Below are 18,815 nucleotides of genomic sequence, written 5' to 3'. Positions count from 1 at the left end.
TGACGACCAGGTTAAACAGTATATAATTGAGGTATAAATATAATAGTCTAGACGGATTTCAGAAAAAAGGCCTCCTAAAAAAAGTGAGGAGCATTTATGGGTACAAGTCGAGAACCGGCCTACTTTACATATCTCAAGGGTGCTGAGTCCAAAAAAAAATGGTTCCCAAACGAAATTTTGAGTTTTTGACCTTCTAATTTGTATATCAAATGGCGGCCAAATTGCCCATCTTGCGCAGTCGTTGGACCATTTCCCCTTAGTTTTTTTGTTAGTAGGCAATTAACATGGGGAAATTAAGTTGGATCTATAGTCTAGGGTCAGAGCAAGGATATAGTGGAGGCTCAGTGTCTTTTTTATGTATATATATATATATATATATATATATATATATATATATATATATATACAAAATACCAACTGGAACATTTAAAAGTGATATTGATACAATATTTATGAATGACAATATTTATGAATGACTTAAAAAATGACACAAATAATGCTTGATTTCACCTTAAAAGTTGGTATTTTGCATATATATGTATATATATATATATATATATATATATATATATATATACATATACATAAAAAAGACACTGAGCCTCCACTATATTCTTGCTCTGACCCTAGACTATAGATGGTCCAATGGTCCAACCACCAACGGCCGCCATTTTGATATGCAAATGAGAAGGTCAAAAACTCAAAATTTCGCTTGGGAACCATTCTTTTTTTTGATTCAGCACCCTTGAAATAAGTAAAGTAGGCCAGTTCCCGACTTGTACCCATAAATGCTCCTCACTTTCACTTTTTGGACAATTCCATCTAGACTATAAGGCCTTGTGCATGAAAACAGTACCAGTTTTGTCATTTTGCCTAAAGATTCTTTTCTTTGTGGTTTTTTCAGGAGAATGCCTGACGCACACAGACTGCATGAGAGACTGCAACAGCCATGTGATGATTACTGCTTTTCATAATGAAAACCATAACAGACTTGATTCCTAGAGGGGAAATCTTAAAGAACTTCAACAATCACTGATTTGCAACCATCACATTCTCCGTCAATTGTGTTAATATTTTTGTTTTTATATATTTCTTACTGCTCTCGATCAGGGGTTCTCATACTATTCATTCTGAGTGCCTGGAAATGGATGCTTGACAAACTTATTGGTTTTTAAATCAGATTTGTAACCTAAATTATATTATTCGACCGGCTTAAGTGGAAAATAATTGTTGGGCAAGGACAAATGTATCATAATAATTACCCATTATCTCATCATGCCACCTGGCAAATTAAAATACGGCAAAATTCAAGTATTTTTCATCCTCAATAGGCCTTTAAGGACCAGTTTGAGAACCACTTAAACGTTATTTGATTTTATGAGTCTCATTTTTTGTATTTAGATCTCTTTACTTTCTTCTATCCTGATTTGCTTTTGGATTTAGTATGAAGATACAGTAACAAAAAACAACAAGTTTTTATAAAAGAAAAAAAATCACATTAACTTATGTTACCTAATGTTGGCATTTTATGAACCTTTTGACTGCACAGAGCTTATTTTTAGAAGAAAACAAACAAGCATGAAGAATGAAAATGGACGAAGGGAAGATGTTTTTTTGTACAATGTTTACACAGAATAAATACTCACAGTTGTACTATAGTGCATTGTTCTGCATGACTGTCCATAGATTAGCTCGTTACCCCCTCACAAACTGAATAACATTCCTTAAGTAACTTTTTTGAAGAAACAAAACAGAAATGGTTATGTGACACTTTTAAGATATCTGCAAGATTTTTAAGTGGTTATGTCTGTTTTTAACATGGATTGTTCTGTAATATTTGTTCCATTCCGAGTCTTTTTACATATGTTTGTGCCTTGATATCTGTTTACACTTGTTCTTTAGAGACATGCTATCTCCATAGTGTGAATTAGGGCTATTTCTACTCCACTTTGGTTCACATAACCCATGATTTACCACGCACCACAACACGGAGACAAGCGGATGATAGCCGTTCATTAATATTAAGATAAAAGTAATTCACTTGTTAAATGTAAATAAAAGTTTGCTCACATGATCTTTCATTCTACAGTGTGATGTGTCAAAAAAAAATGCACAAAAAGTGTCTTCTGTTCCTCCATGTTTGCAGCAAGCTGAAAAAGAAAATAGATGAGAACAAGTAGAAACACAAAACATTTGCTGATGAATACCACAAGATGGGGTGGGAAGCACAGGAAAAACTACAAAATATGTTTTGAATAAAAAGATAGACTTATTTACACATTAGTATTAATAATCTAATGTACACTACTGGTCAAAAGTTTTAGAACACACCAACTTTTCCAGAATTTAATTGAAAATGATGCAGTTTAATGTCTCAGTGTACTCTGAAATGAATGCACATTTGCAACATTTAAAATTCTTTATTGAGCATGATAGTGTTTTGAAAGTAAAAAAAGATTCAAAATCACATTTTATGTTGAACTAAAGGACTAAAAAAAGACACAAAATGACCAAAAAAAGACACAAAATGACAAAAAAAAGACACAAAATGACTTACAAAGACATGAAAAGAATTCAAAAATGGACAAAATAGCCCAAGACTCCATAGAGTTAAGTTGTTAACCCATTTCTTGTTCCCTGAAAAAGGCCTACTTGTATAATTCTGAAATGTACATTATTTTTCAGTTTTGGTTAAGCTTACCTTTTTTTATTTACCTCTGGCAGTTCACCACTTACCTTTGTACCCTTTCAAGCTGTTCATTTGACTTGAACTGCTTGAATTTCAATAAAAAAGTGGAAAAATTGGGGTGTTCTAAAACTTTTGACCGGTAGTGTACATAATTATAAATCATATGGGCCATTTTTCTAAGAAGTTAGTCACTTTATTTTCGTTCTGTTAAGTCTATTTGGCTGATGATACGTCAGTACTTTTAATTCGGTAGACTTTGAGTAGTGTAATATCTTTGTATTGGTACTCTTAGGACCTGAGCAGCCTTATTACAGGTGTACTGAGCTGCTGAATCACAATTCAAGTGTTACAAACCAAGGTTATTATAGTTAACGAAAACTAACGAAATAAGGAAAACTAGAATTGAAAAAACATTTTCGTTTAAAAAGAGTTTTTAAAAAAACGATAACTAACTGAAACTTTTTGTGGTTACAAAACTAACTAAAACTAACTAAAATTATAGTGGAAATGTCCTTAGTTTTCGTTTTTGTCAACTTTTTTCATTCATAATTCAGTGTATTTATTTGAACATGCAACACATGGTAAATATGTTTACTGAGACTGGGATGTCTACACTCCAACCACAATTCTAAACACCCGGAACTGTAAGAGTTAATAACCTTATTGGGGCTGAGATGGATAAACCAAAGGAAATAAAGGCAAAATTTATTATGACCTCTTTCAATCTGGCACCCAACACATAGCCCATTACAAAAAAACTAAAACTAACATTAAAACTAATAAAAACTAAACTAAAACTAAGCATTTTCAAAAACTAAAAACTAAACTAAAACTAGAAAACTCACTCTAAAAACGAACTAAAACTAACTGAATTTGAAGACAAAAATTCACAACGAAATTAAAACTAAAACTAATGACAAATCCAAAACTATTATAACCTTGTTACAAACACACAAACAGGTGAGGTGAGGTGAGGTGGTGCCCTCATGAATGGTTTCCTCATCTGCATATAAAATAAGAACCCCCCTATGACTCCCACACCGTGTTTGCATTTGTGAACCCCAATTAAGAGAAGAATGGTGAATGGACTGTATGCATTGCTGGCCCTAAATAAAAGGTGTGAAAAGGATTATAAGCAGAGACAATGGAGAGTGGTAATATGTTAACAAAGATCCACAAGGTGGCGACATGTAGATTTCAGTGAATCCGCACCATAAACTGAATAAATAACATGCATGCAGAGGCTTTTCTTTCACAGCAGTTTGTCCAAAACTTTTAAATTAGTCTCGTTTTATCCTCAACATTTAAGTAGCCTACACAGCCACGTAAAACTACGATAAAACGTTAATCTTAAAGGTAAACATTTATTAAATGCAATAATCTGTATCAGTGATTTTGAGTATTTAATAGTAGGCAATCTGGATAAATTGTACAATGTAAATTATTCTATGCTGTTTATGGCTCAATAAATAAAGTGTAATAATCACCCTAACTCCAGATGTAGTCTCAACAGTAATAATGCACAATAAGTTACAGTAAGACCCGCTGTAATTACAAAGGGAGGGTATCTTGTTTCAGCCGCCTTCCTATTGGCTGCTTCTGTGCCGCTCTACGCTGATTGGCTGCAGCGTAAAACTCAGCATTGTCAAAATTCCGCTGACGGACCTTCATCTGGCTCAGATGAGGGAATACACAGAGCGGCACTTCATCTAAAATCAGCTGCAATTGTGGATTTTGCTGGATTTACTCTGAATCAAATTCAAAGGTGAGTAATACATCAATGTGTCTTAATAAGTGTGATAATTGTTAAAAACGCCCATTATTTATCTAATGCATTGCTTTTTTTTGTTTGTTGCAGAAACAATTAACAGGGTCGTGAACTTCACTGCAGACTTTTTACTCGCAAGCAATGGTACGTTTTTTCCACGTGTCTTAATTATTTTTGTACAGTTTGTACTTGCAATGCAGAGGTTTGATTGTAAGCAGGAACACTTTGTCTAGTGTACATTCTTGTACAGTTTTTTTCCTCTAATGACTGCTCCTTTTTGGAAAGCAAGAATGTTTTAACCCCCCAAGTCACAGTTAATTCAATCCAAACTGTCCCTGCCAAATGCACACAGCTGGATGAATCACTTCCCCTGGTTGTGTGAAGGCAGCCATGGAGAACAGGGTTCTTTAAGGGGTGCAGACTGACCACTGAGTCCCTCTGAGGATGTCTCTGTATGTCAGATAAGTCTCCCCCGGGGGGCCAAACGGTTCAGCACCCACAGCTGTGATAACATCATGGCATGGTGGTGCCCTCACTACTCCAAGCCAAACATGGGGAGGACAGGGAGCAGTGGCGGTTCTAGACCAGTTTTACTGTGGGGGCCAAGCAGGGGCCAGTGTTTAATCAGAGGGGGGCATTAAAAAATGGCAAAAATTAAATTTGCATTCAAAACCTTTGTTTTAGCTTATTTAAAAATCTAATTTAAATATATTTGGAAGATACACATACACTGATTGAAACATCATCATGAGACTTACCAACAATAACAATTATTTTTGTATGACAATGACATTTCTCATTTCTGTGCACAAATACTTTCTTTTATTTTGAAAGCTTTTATTGCACAATTCAACTATTATACAATGTTCACATTCTGGGTTCATTTTGTGTACAATGAGATATTGTTTGAACAAAAAATAGGTAAGAATTGTTGCACGTCATTCATCGTTATAAATTGATCATTTAATCATTAATTTGACACAGGGGCCACAGCAGGGGCCAAGGACTTCTTCACAGGGGCAGTGGCCCCTGGAGGCCCCTGTGTAGAACCGCCACTGACAGGGAGGCTCTACTAACTTAATATTATAAGAACTTGGAAAACAAAATGTTATAGTAAAAAAGGGGGAGCTACTGATTTAAAAAAAAAAAGAAGATTTTTAGGAGTCTGCTTCCTGACAGGAATCTTTAGTTTAGCTGCAACTTTACATCAATCATGGATCTTATCGGTTTTAGCTGGAAGATGATATGACTCATAATTAAATCATTTTGTAATTCCAAAATGTTGCTGTCATTTCCGGGCTCATAATCCAGCCCAGTCAACATCCTGTGAGTGAGCTGAATCCAGAGAGGATATGTGCCTCTTCACTCCTCCACAGCTCAGCTCCACTTTGTTACAAACTTCCCCTCTCACTTTAGGAGGCAGGGAGAGTTTTTCCCAGTATAAAACGTGCATCCTGTTCTCAGAGGCACAACCTTTTCTTTTTCACTTCTCATACTGCATGGGATGGTCTCCATAAAGCTGCTCTGAGGTTTGTCAGGAATGCTTCACTTGTTATATGGTCGTAGAGCAGAGTGATCTCAGCTGGTAAAAATCTTATTGGCCCAGTTTGGGGAATAACAGAGGGAACTGTGTCTCAGCTAGAGCGGCTGATGGGATATTTTGGAAGCCAGCCTAAGTGTTCTGTAGACAAAATTCAACCAGAGCCTTTGGGTCAGAAGTGTTGACTGTATTCAGTGGCGGTTCTAGACCAATTTTACTGTGGGGGCCAAGGAGGGGCCAGTGTTTAATCAGAGGGGCACATTACCACATGAAAAATGGCAAAGATGATATTTAAGTATTCAAAATCTTTGAATGCCTTGAAAAAGACACAAAATGTACAGTCTGTGAAGCCCTTTGAGGCAAATCTGTGATTTGTGATTTTGGGCTATATAAATAAAATTGATTTGATTTGATTTGAAATGACCAAAAAAGACACAAAATGAGAAGACAGAATAACCAAAAAAAAACCCCACAGAAGACATAAAAATGACAAAAAATGACCATAAAAAGACACAAAATAACTAAAACAGACACAAAAAAGACACATAAATGACACCAATGACAAAAAAGACACAAAATAACAAAAAAAGACACAAAATAAATAAAAAATGACACAAAATGACCAAAAAAAAAAAGACACAAAAAGACACAAATGACCAAAAAAGACACGTAAAGACATGAAAAGGATTCAAAAATGGACAAAATAGCCCTTTAAGACTCCATGGAGTTAAACTATTATACAATGTACACATTTTGGGTTCCTTTTGTGTACAATGAGATATTGTTTGAACAAAAAAAAGGTTAGAATTGTTCCATTGTTCATTGTTATAAATTGATCATTTTATTATTAATTTGACACAGGGGCCACAGCAGGGGCCAAGGGCTTATTCACAGGGGCAGTGGCCCCTGGAGGCCCCTGTGTAGAACCGCCACTGACTGTATTTAAATTCTGCAAGCACCACTAAGTCTCTGTGTCTTTCTTGTTGTGCAGCTGTGTTTAGGAGATTCTGCTGACTGCCTCCGGGACCAGATGCAGTGCATGATGAGATCCCTGCAGGACCTGAAGCAGATCAGCAGGCCGAGGCCGCTGAGTGAACCGTGTGTTCGATCCTTCGCCGTGACACGACTCTGCAAACAGAGGGCCCAGCAGGAGAGACTCACTCGTCTACGTGTTTCTGACGCCAGTGAAGCCAGCACGTACGACTCGGCCTGCTGCCTGGCCAGCCCTCTGGAGGAAGACGAAGATCATCCAGAGAGTGACCGCTTAGCACAAGGCTCCCCGAGCAGCGAAAAGAGTCTGGACTTTGACTCGGGTTACTCTGAGGCCTCTTGGCAGGACGAAGGCGTGGTGCTGAGGAGGACCAGGAATGTGCGAGTCTCCTCTTCTGCGTGCCTCCGCACAAACAGAGGACCCGCTGGCCGAATCAGGCCCAAATCCACTTCGGACGCTTGCCTGGAGCGCTGGACCTCATTTGAGGCCGGTGACCCGGAGGACTGGACCACGTCACTGCTGAGCCGCAGCAGGAACAGACAGCCTCTGGTTCTGGGGGACAACAGCTTTGCTGACCTAATAAAGAACTGGATGGACCTACCAGAGTGTCCTGAGCCAGCACAACTAAAGCCCAACGCGGGCCGGCGCCTCGCCAAAGACATTTTGATCAACATGAGGCGCAGATTGGCAGGGGTGTCTAAAAGTGTGGAGCTGCGGCAGAGACCAGCAGACTCCAGCAGGGTCAGCAGGGCTGCAGACGCTCCGAAACGCATGTCCTGTCCTGTAGGACTCCAAGCTGTCAAACCTTTCTTTCACCAGTCTCACACAGGCCTCCATCAACCAGAAACAGACTTCTACCAGTTCACGGCTCTCATGAAGACAGGCAGCCGACAGCCCATCATATGCAATGACATCATTGGATACATTTAAGTGAGGCTGTAGCTGCGGACTGACCCTTTAACATATATAAGAAAAAGATTGTTCTATTTTTGTAATTGGATTTTGTCCCCGTTGATGATACATGCGAAATAAAGGTTTTCTGTATTTAATGAAACATGTTGTTTCTGCGTGAGTTTAAGAAGTGATAACTGTAAAATATTATTATATCAATGTCACTGTGATTGGCACAATTTCAGCTTCTTCAGAGTTCATACAAAGTCTTGAGTTTGGAGTTTATAAAATACTTAATTTTAACCATTTTGTTTCCAAGGTTAGTGTCTGCTTGAATTTGATTATGCTCCTTATAAAAGGGCTTCTTTTTCAATATAATCTGGTGTTTCTTCTGCACAATCACTCATGTAAATCAAAAATCATTTAATTTTTAAATGAAACTATCCCATTGTCATATTTGTTTCTTGTCACATGGCATCTCATACTAAGTACAGAGCAGACCGTAACGCTAAACAGGAAATAAAAAGCAGTTAAAATAAAGTAAAAATTAAAAAAATGTCACTATACATTGATTGCAGGGGGTATAAAGGAATTCTGATGCAGCTTTTTGTGTCAACTTTTAAGCTCAACCAGTCAGTGTTTTGACAGTTTGTGGTTGGGAGATAAAATCACCTGACAAAAATGTGTTTTTAGAAAATAAACATATGATGTAATATCAACATCTCTGCTCAATAAAAACACAAAGTAAAGACTTTGTAAATCAAAGACATTCAACACAACATTTTCCTGGTTTAAACAGGAGATTGGGAGTGGCATGTTTGTGCGTGACCTATTTAAAAGATGTTAAGGGAACTGAAGTCTTTTCATGAAGTGCACAGATGTAACAAAGTTCCTCATTCCTCAGTCATATTTATTGAATTACTTTTGTTGAAACATGCTTAAATCCCAAACAGCAAACTGCAATCATAGGCTCAATTACACAGGGTATAAAAAACCCTATAAGTCGTTCCGGTGATCACATCAAAGAGGATTTTTCATGACAAGACTCAAATACAACCAGCAAAGTGTTGAGAACTACACTACTGGTCAAAAGTTTTAGAACACACCAACTTTTCCAGAATTGAATTGAAAATTATGCAGTTTAATGTCTCAGTGTACTCTGAAATGAATGCACATTTGCAACATTTAAAATTCTTTATTGAGCATGATAGTGTTTTGAAAGTAAAAAAAAAAGGTTCAAAATCACATTTTATGTTGGACTAAAGGACTAAAAAAAAGACACAAAATGACCAAAAAAAGACACAAAATGACCAAAAAAAGAAACAAAATGACCAAAAAAGACACAAAATGACTTACAAAGACATGAAAAGAATTCAAAAATGGACAAAATAGCCCAAGACTCCATAGAGTTAAGTTGTTAACCCATTTCTTGTTCCCTGAAAAAGGCCTACTTGTATAATTCTGAAATGTACATTATTTTTCAGTTTTGGTTAAGCTTACCTTTTTTTATTTACCTCTGGCAGTTCACCACTTACCTTTGTACCCTTTCAAGCTGTTCATTTGACTTGAACTGCTTGAATTTCAATAAAAAAGTGGAAAAATTGGGGTGTTCTAAAACTTTTGACCGGTAGTGTATGTTAAAGTAAGTGTGTGGAAAAAGTCAGGGCGTTCACATGAGCCATCTGAGGGCAGATGAGGGCTTTGCAGATGAGTCCAGCTTCTTCACTCTGACCAGCTCTGGGATTCTTCTTGGAGGAGGATGAGGAGGAGGGAGGTGCACGTGTGCAGGATTTAAACAAGATAGCTGTGTCCAGATGGCGAGAGCGCCCCAAATCGTCAAAGCACTGTACCTACTGTGCCAGCGGCCTGTTCTGACTGCACCCCTTCACCATCGTTCTCAGTCTGATCTGAATTAAACCTTGAAAGTGGGCCAGTGCTGTCCCAGCAGCGCCAGATCATCTAATCCATATGGCTTGGCAAGCATCTTCACTAACTCTGAGCCTGACCTCTCAAAAGACACATTTTGCATGTAAATGAAAAGCAAAAGTTAGCAAACAGAACTTTCTGGTTAAAAAAGTAAGGATATTACAGTTTGTTTGTTTGTTTTTTGTTCTTTTTTACAGATTTTGCCATTAAAATACAGAAAAAAAGAGGATATGGATACCAGTCTTTGTACATTTTGTAGTATTTATTGTGACATGATAATAGATTAGACACAGGGATTGTGGAATTAGTCCCTTTACATGTTCAAATAATCATTTAAAAACAAAAACTGATCACAATATGGCTGTGCAGGAATTCAAAAACATTTGTGGAATGACGTGAGAAGACATAGAGAGACGTGCTGGAAAATGTCATTCAGATATGAATCTTTGTAAACAGCAGCTAAAGCAACAAAATGAGGATGTTTCTAACTGGCATGATGTCACGGCAGTGTTTGTTTTAAATACTTTATTGCAGAAGTTAAAGGAAATTTGCATTTGTTTACACATCATATTCTTCATACTTGTAGCATTCCTGCAAGTTTATATATTATTATAGTGAGTAGCTTAACAATAGGGTACATAAGTAGATAAATTAATAAAGGGAATGATAGACGGCAGTGTTAAGTTAGTTTTGTCACATTTGCTTTGCCTTTTCACTAGAAACTTTGTGGAAACTTCCCTACAGCAGGTATCTGATAGCTGGGACTATCTCACAGTCCTCATCTTCAGTAAATGAGGCCATCAACTCTAGCATCTTCTTATTTGGAGGGATATCTTTCTTGGTGACTATCCTCACCAGGTCAGAAACACTGCAAAAATAGACACTATATGTAAGCTTTGACTGGGAAGAGAGATAAAAAATATACATTTTGCAAAAACATAATAAAATTAAAGACACATACATTAATTAAGCATCTAAAAAGTAATCATCAAGAGCCATAAATATTGTCTAATTTTCTTATTTTCAACAAATTCCATTAAGGACAAAAACCAACAATTAATTCATGGCATCTGTCTGTTACCTATATCACTTTACACGTTATTAAATATGATAGATTAGCCTAGCAGCTATCAGACTTCAAGCCTAATCCCAACAGATCACTATGGTTGTATTTCATCCTGCATGCATTTTTTCATCCTAACATTACTGAAACAGAATAACATCATATTGGTAATGACAAAGTTAGCACTGTGTGTGTGTGTGTGTGTGTGTGTGTGTGTGTGTGTGTGTTCTTGTACTTCCTACATAGTGAGGACCAGGACACGTTTTTAACCAACAGAATGGGGACATTTTTGCAAAGTGAGGACATTTCGGCCGGTCCTCACTTCTTTAAAGGCTTTTTTGAGATTTCAGACGTTGTTTTTAGGGTTCACATGATAATGATAATTAACTGAAACTGTATTGTCATTATAAACTGTATTGTGTGGTTACAAAACTAACTAAAATTATAATGAAAATGTCCTTCTTTTTCGTCTTTGTCAACTTTTTTCATACATAATGAAGATGGATAAGGCAAAGGGGATAAAGGCAAAAATTTACTGTGACCTCTTTTAATCTCCCACCCAACAAATACCCCATTACAAAAAACTAAAACTAACAAAAAACTAATAAAAACTACACTAAAACGCATTAAAAAAAATACTAAACTAAAACTAGCAAACTCACTCTAAAAACTCATTAAAAATAACTGAATTTGAAAACAAAAATTCACAACCAAATTAAAACTAAAACTAATAAAAAATCCAAAACTATAATAACCATGCAAGGGAATTCACTGTTTCAATGAGGGCCCTAACAAAGATAGAAGTACAAGAATGTGTGTGTGTGTGTGTGTGTGTGTGTGCCCTCAGTGAAGCACAGAGCAGTAAAGACTCTCAGACGTAAAATGGAAACACTGTGGTGCAACAGGTGTTTTTCGGTTTGATAAAAGGCATTCATTTATAAGATTGTGTTATTCTACATTGAACATCAATTTAGATGTTCAAGAGTGAATGAAATATATGAAACATGTGAAATGAAATATATCTGAATATTTGAAGGTTCAGCCCTTCAGAATTGCAGTTAATGTTAAGTTGGCAGCCTGATTTGTTCTTGGGGCCACAAACAGAGCAGGGAAGTCCAGAATGTTTTAAGACCGTGCTGGCTTTGGCTTTCTTTATGGGCAAAAAATAACAAAAATATAGAATAATAGCAACTGTACAGTTTGACTTTGAATGTTATCTGAGTTTTTAAGTTGTGAGTTCCCCTTCAGGAGACCATCGCAGGAAGCTTGGAGCTGCCAACTGCACAGGAAGTGACTACTGGAGAGGGCATTTGTCATCCACAGGCCTGCCCCTCTTCCCCTGCAGCCTAATCTAACCACAACACCAACACCAGCTCCCCCAGAGACTCGACTTGCACAAACAGAAGGCATGCACACAGTCACACATGAACATAACGACCTCACAGCAAGATTTAAGCAAAGAATGATTAAAATCAAATATTTTAATTCGTCCAGTAAATCACTGCCCGCGAAATGTGCGTAACCTGATTTATTGCTGTTTTTCCTGCTCCGTCTGGGATCAAAACATCCCTGCGGGTGCATATTCTGCTATGACTCAGTTGTTGATGAGGATGGTTCACAACACATGGCACCTGATTTCAAACACCCCGGGGCTTATAACAGGCCCAAACAGTGTGGCTTCTCTGATGCAGAAAAACTGATTTAACTCCTTAAATCTTGTCCTCGACAAACAGATGGAAACCTGAGGAGGATCGGTCTCACTCATCAGTGTTCAGTGATGCCTGTGAGTGTGTCAACAGGCTCTCTGCTCACAGGCTCGGAGGAAACACCTCATCCTGCCATTAGCCTCTAAACAAACAAAGGGAGGCTGCTCATTGTGATTGCTTATGTGCGCAATGTGTAGCCATGCTTCTGCAAACCTGCACTGTTTCGTTACATACCTCTGTGTGAGCCTTTCCTTTTGCCCCCTGTATAGAAGAGATACTTCGTAATAGAGATGGGAGATGCTCAAGTTGTAATTATCCTGCACAAAGAAATGATGCAATTAAATTTACAGTAAAATATCACAAAAATAGCAATGCAATGGCAAGGCAAGGCAAGGCAAGTTTATTTGTATAGCACAATTCAACACAAGGTAATTCAAAGTGCTTTACATACACATTAAAAACAGCAAGACACAATTGAAAACAGTAAAAACAGTCAATTAAAACAGGGAAGATACAGCAGGATAAAAAAAGAGATAAAATAATAAAAAGCACAAGTCAAACATTGCGTAGTTAAAAAGTAAGGGCAGTAGAGTAGAGCAGATACGTGTTAAAGTTAAGAGTACGCTGCAGTAAACAATAGTGTTTTTAGTCCTGATTTAAAGGAGCTGACTGTTTGGGCAGACCTCAGATCTACAGGTAGTTTGTTCCACAGGTGAGGAGCAGAAGCTGCAGGTGAGAAGCTGCCTCACCCCGCTTAGTTCTTGTTTTTGGGACACGCAACAAGCCAGTTCCAGATGAACTAAGGGGTCTGGATGCTTCGTAGAGAGGGAGCAGATCAAGCATGTAATTTGGTCCGAGACCATTCAGAGCTTTGTAGACCAGCAGTATGATTTTAAAATCTATCCTCTGACTCACAGGAAGCCAGTGTAGTGATTTAAGGACCGGTGTGAGATGATAGGACAGTCATTTATGCATGCATTATGCAGAGGTTGTTTCTGCAGCGTCAGCAGTCCGTAGAGTTAAAGGTGTGATGACGACCTGTGGCCTCAAACAACTTCAGCAGTTCAGGAAGCTCTTCTGTGTCTCCACAAACAAACCAGCAGTAAACCCGGACAGTCAAAGGTTAAACGAAACCTGGAGCAAATACTAGCACTTGCCAATTTATTTTCCCTTTGCCTCCTCAGAGCAAACTCCAGCAGAATCAATAAACCAAATGTCTGTTCGGAGCAAGAACATGCACGCAGGAAGAAACATGCAAGGAGCCATACAGTACAGGCCAAAAGTTTGGACACACACCTTCTCATTCAATGTGTTTTCTTTATTTTCATGACTATTTACATTGTAGATTCTCACTGAAGGCATCAAAACTATGAATGAACACATATGGAATTATGTACTTAACAAAAAAAGTGTGAAATAACTGAAAACATGTCTTGTATTTTAGATTCCTCAAAGTAACCACCCTTTGCTTACTAGAATATAAGACATGTTTTCAGTTATTTCACACTTTTTTGTTAAGTACATAATTCCACATGTGTTCATTAATAGTTTTGATGAATCTACAATGTAAATAGTCATGAAAATAAAGGAAAAACATTGAATGAGAAGGTGCGTCCAAACTTTTGGCCTGTACTGTATGTGCTCAGATGTTTCTGAAGTATCTTCTATAAATGTACATTGTCTTATGTGATACTGTGGTGTGCAATCACCTCATCAGCCAGTTTGTGATCAATTATTTACTCTACTATTTAAAAAAACAAACAACATTACCAGTTTGAGGATGGTGGAGGTGACAGCTTGATATTTGTTAAGCTAAAACATACAGTAAGGGTTACTTGTTGCTTTTGTCTTCCCTTACTGGTCCAACTGTGGACAATTATTTATTAATTTAAATGAACTCAAATTCAATGAACTGGTGGATTTCAAAACAGCACAGTTTATGTTCAAAATTAACAACAACATGCTGCCTGACTGTATTCAGAAAATGTTCAATCTAAGACAAAGCCATTACAATTTCAGAGGGGAGTGTATATTTAAAAAGTTAAAAACCAGAACCAACACCAAATCACGATGCACCACGGTAACAGCTGTTAATTTATGGAACAAATTGGAGAAAGACTTGAAAACTTGCAATACCATTAACTTATTCAAAAAATTACTTAAAAATAGGATGATTAATTTATATAAGTTAGAGTAATGAGTAATAAGCTTCTTTCTTTTCTCTCTTTTGTGACTGCTTATTTCTTTTGTTGATAAATAACAGATTGTACATTTCCAAATTTTAAATTTACTTGAGTTGTAACAGGGTAGGCGTAATAAGCTATGCTTCAGCCTACGCCTTTTCGGTCCAAATGTCTATTATCAATTTTCTCTCTCTGTTTACATGTTGTTTACTTTGATCAATGTTTTGTTTTTGTTTTTTCTGGTTTGTTTTGATGACATGTATTGACCGAAATAAACAGATACGAAACGAAACGAAACGAAACTGTTTGACTTGAACAACATACAGTATGTGATTTTGAGCGACATACTGTACTATGACTGTTTATGGCACCTTGACAATGTACTCACTGCTTTTTAATGTGATTTTAATGTCATACAATACTGTAATTCTGATTCTTAATCGAATTGGAACAGTTTTTTGCATCTATAACAAGCACTTTGTTTTATTTTGTACAGGGTAACGTCTTAGTTTCTTTTCCATCAGTACATTTATTTTGAATCATAAACTCTGTGGTGTATGAAGATGAGTTGCAGCCTGAAAGTGGCAATACGTTGCCTCAGGTTTCTACTTCAAATTAGGATTCTTGTGGCGGTTTCTTGCTTTGGACAGTAACCACAGCCAGACTACAAGCGGTAGCCGTGTTGATAGCGATATATGGATAACCTGACTTTATCGACCTACTTGTTCATATGAAATTCAACGGACAGATTTGTTATCACCCTTTCCTTCCTGCAGTTTGTTTGGGATAAAATGCAGTGGGTCCTGTTTTAAAATGGAAAGCTGTCTTTACATCATAAAATCCACAAACCAGTACCTCTAAAAGACTTATATCTTAATAACGAAAGGGTGAAAATGATTTATCTGGTGTGTTTTTTTTCCACTGAAAACACATTTACGGTTGGGGAAAAGGTTCCAACCATCTTCAGCCACTACAACATGCAGTGGCGGTTCTAGACAAATTTTACTGTGGGGGCCAAGGAGGGGCCAGTGTTTAATCAGAGGGGCACATTAAAAATCGTCAAAAATTATCTTTAAGCATTCAAAACCTTTATTTTAGCTAAAATTCTCATATTTGGAAGAACTACATTGATCGAAACACTGAGACTTACCAACATTAACAGTTATTTTTGTGCGACAATGACATTTCTTATTTTTGTGCACGATTACTTTTTTTTAATTAGGAAAGTGCAATAAAGTGAGAATGATCTTTATATTTAGCTTTTATTGCACAATTAAACTATTATACAATGTACACATTCTGGGTTCCTTTTGTGTACAATGAGATATTGTTTGAACAAAAAAAAGGTTAGAATTGTTCCATTGTTATATATTGTTATAAATTGATAATTTTATTATTAATTTGACACAGGGGCCACAGCAGGGGCCAAGGGCTTCTTCACAGGGGCAGTGGCCCCTGGAGGCCCCTGTGTAGAACCGCCACTGACAACATGACCTTCTTCTAGTATGGTAGAATAGAGCCAGAAGACGTGAATGGAAGGTGCAAAATCATTTCAAACAATGGCCATTGTGTGCACCGGAGGAAGGTGAACAGGTTTAGGGATTTAAAATAACATGCATTAAATTTGCACTCAGTAGCACTACGTGTGAAGAAAGTGTGTTTCCTTGCTGTGAGGACTAAGGAGGTCATACCTTGATATGCTGCAAAAGATCTCCCAAGGTCATTTCCTGCTGACCGCCGCGTCTGCCCTCAACAAGGAAGTCATCCCACAGGGTGTATTCCTTTCCTGCGACCTGCCGATAGACACGTTACATACACCACACACACACACACACACACACACACACACACACACACACACACACACACACACACACACAGACGACAGATGAAGTACAAGTTGCTGTGAGGGATGTGCAGAAAATGTTTGGGTCCAAGACACTCAGAAACAGAGGGACTGCATTTTTCATCACTGTGTTATAAAGCAGCTGAGAACAATCAGCAGCCCTCTGAAGCTGCAGTGTAAACCACCATGGGGTCAAGAAGGGGCTTCCTCATGGATGATGAAGTGACCCTCCAGCTTTTCACAATTTTCCCCCTACAAGGCTGACTTGATTCTCACCATTTTAACATGTAGCAGCCATGTGCAGTGCAATTTGGAGTAGATGATATTATAAAAGTTGAAGAATGTTTCTTATAAATGCTGTATCTGTGTGAATATAAATGTTTTGCTCTGGGCAGTGAAATAACAACATAGGAATTTTTCCACACACCTTGCCAGACTGCATTTCAAGTGGCTGAAGTTTGAGCTTTGGGGGGGCATTTTCATTCTGAATCTCCTGTAGTTCATTGAGACTACAGCTCTAAAGATACACACTGTAATGTGGTGTGTCTATAATAGCAGCATATATCTCATTACTCTTTTGCTGATAGATATAATATGTTGTGCTGTAACAATAATTATAGGGCTGTGCATCGAACATCTGTGTGATTTATGCTGTGATTTATTTTAATCAGATAGTTGTTGATTTAAAACAAAGCTTGTATGAAATACTTATTGAAAAATACGGTTTTGTAGGAAAATTTAGATTTTTTCAAAACAAGGTATCAAAAAGTATAATTTCAGCATCAATATCAGAAGCTAATCATCATATGAGCACTATTATTATTATTATTATTATTATTATTATTATTAGCATGGGTTTAAAAACGTTTTTATACCAGTTAAAATGCTTGACTTTGGGCTCTATTTGTTTCTTTTTATTATTTTTATTTTATACAAAAAAAAAAAAATGAAAATCTGCTAAATTTACAGATAGTGAAAATACTCATTGCAATACTAAAAAATTAGTGGACCCTTGCTGAGGGTTGTTTTATACGACAACAAGTTGTTTTTTGGGTCAATAGCTGAAATTAATTTGATACATCAAGACCACATGACGAGAGAAGCGTGATGAGTCTTGTGAGCCGAAATGAAGCTTAACAAACAAACACACAGTCATTCATTGAGAAAACTTTACAAACAAACACATCTCTTTCTCCTGACTCCACTGTCACTCTGCAGCCTTCACACCCCTCATATCTCACGAGATCAGATTCTAGCACGGATGACCTGACAGCGACTTGTTGTCCTCGAAGTCCCTATTCTCATAGGATCGACCTTTGACCTCTTAACAAATACAGAGCACAAAGTCCTGACACATTGACACATCAGTTTTCCCCAGCAAACATAAAGGTAACGCTTTATATTAAGGTCCTTGTAATAACCATTAATTAACAAGTAATAAGGCCCTTGTAAGTCCTTACAAGATGCTTATTAACATTATTGTGTGTTTATAAGGTAACTCGCTTTAGATCTGGTAGCTGCAAAAAGTATAGTTAACTGTTAACAAGTGCATAGTTAACTAATAATAGATGAGCAATTTTAATATCAATAAGCAAACAAAAGAAGAACTAATAAAGGCATGGCAAAGACATAATGGGTGTTTGTAATGCTATTATGAACAATTATAAGACACTCACAAGGCTTTGATTAATGTTCTTAAGCATTTGCAAACTGTTAACAAGTTTCTTATAAGCGCTTATAAATCTCTTATAGCCTGCTATTAACTGTATTATAATGCCATTATTAACACTTATATAGGCTTATAAACACACAATAATGTTAATAAGCATTGTAAGGACTTACAAGGGCCTTATTACTTGTTAATTAATGGTTATTACAAGGACCTTAATATAAAGCGTTACCCAACATAAACACTGCTGGTTCTTCTGCTACTGCACAAATATTAGTTCTCACATGCCACCACATGTTTATAATGAACGTCATAATTTGCACGTGTAACGCGTCTCAAGAGAAAACATCACCTGACCTGAACCGAGTGAGGATTCCTCACATGCAGAAAACAGGTCAACATATATGTCACGCAGTCAGACGACCCTGATCACACAGGCGCTGTCTGCTGAGGGAAGTTGTGAAGATCAAAACTTGGCTCGAGACGTGAATACCAAAACTCCGGCTAAACCTGGGTCCAATTATCTCTGCTCCAGCAGCCAAG

The 18,815-nt window shown here is 37.2% G+C and overlaps 3 protein-coding genes across 3 annotated transcripts in view; 2 read left to right on the top strand and 1 right to left on the bottom strand.

The window, feature by feature from the left end:
• The window catches only part of LOC131963187 (guanine nucleotide-binding protein G(i) subunit alpha-2), a 78,962-nt gene extending 76,887 nt beyond the window's left edge, over nt 1–2,075 (top strand). The window contains exon 9 of the mRNA XM_059328342.1: nt 905–2,075. The gene's annotated coding sequence lies outside the window, so the exon portion shown is untranslated. The remainder of the gene's footprint in view (nt 1–904) is intronic.
• Nucleotides 2,076–4,235: 2,160 nt separating this feature from the next.
• On the top strand, nt 4,236–8,488 carry inka1b (inka box actin regulator 1b). The gene is made up of 3 exons (XM_059328343.1): nt 4,236–4,454; nt 4,548–4,601; nt 6,989–8,488. Exons 2-3 carry the CDS (start codon nt 4,599–4,601, stop codon nt 7,916–7,918), a joined length of 933 nt encoding a protein of 310 aa, XP_059184326.1. The 5' UTR covers nt 4,236–4,454; nt 4,548–4,598; the 3' UTR covers nt 7,919–8,488.
• A 1,513-nt stretch (nt 8,489–10,001) lies between these two features.
• The window catches only part of uba7 (ubiquitin-like modifier activating enzyme 7), a 64,216-nt gene continuing 55,402 nt past the window's right edge, over nt 10,002–18,815 (bottom strand). Inside the window, exons 22-24 of the mRNA XM_059328333.1 lie at nt 16,449–16,550; nt 12,809–12,891; nt 10,002–10,673 (exon numbers count right to left, since the gene is read on the bottom strand). Coding sequence (XP_059184316.1) covers nt 10,544–10,673; nt 12,809–12,891; nt 16,449–16,550 — 315 coding nt within the window. The 3' untranslated portion in view covers nt 10,002–10,543. The remainder of the gene's footprint in view (nt 10,674–12,808; nt 12,892–16,448; nt 16,551–18,815) is intronic.

This window comes from Centropristis striata, chromosome 3 (assembly GCF_030273125.1).
Source record: "Centropristis striata isolate RG_2023a ecotype Rhode Island chromosome 3, C.striata_1.0, whole genome shotgun sequence".
NCBI lineage: Eukaryota > Metazoa > Chordata > Actinopteri > Perciformes > Serranidae > Centropristis > Centropristis striata.
Note: the sequence above shows the minus strand (reverse complement) of the source record. Positions and strands in the feature narration are given on the sequence as shown.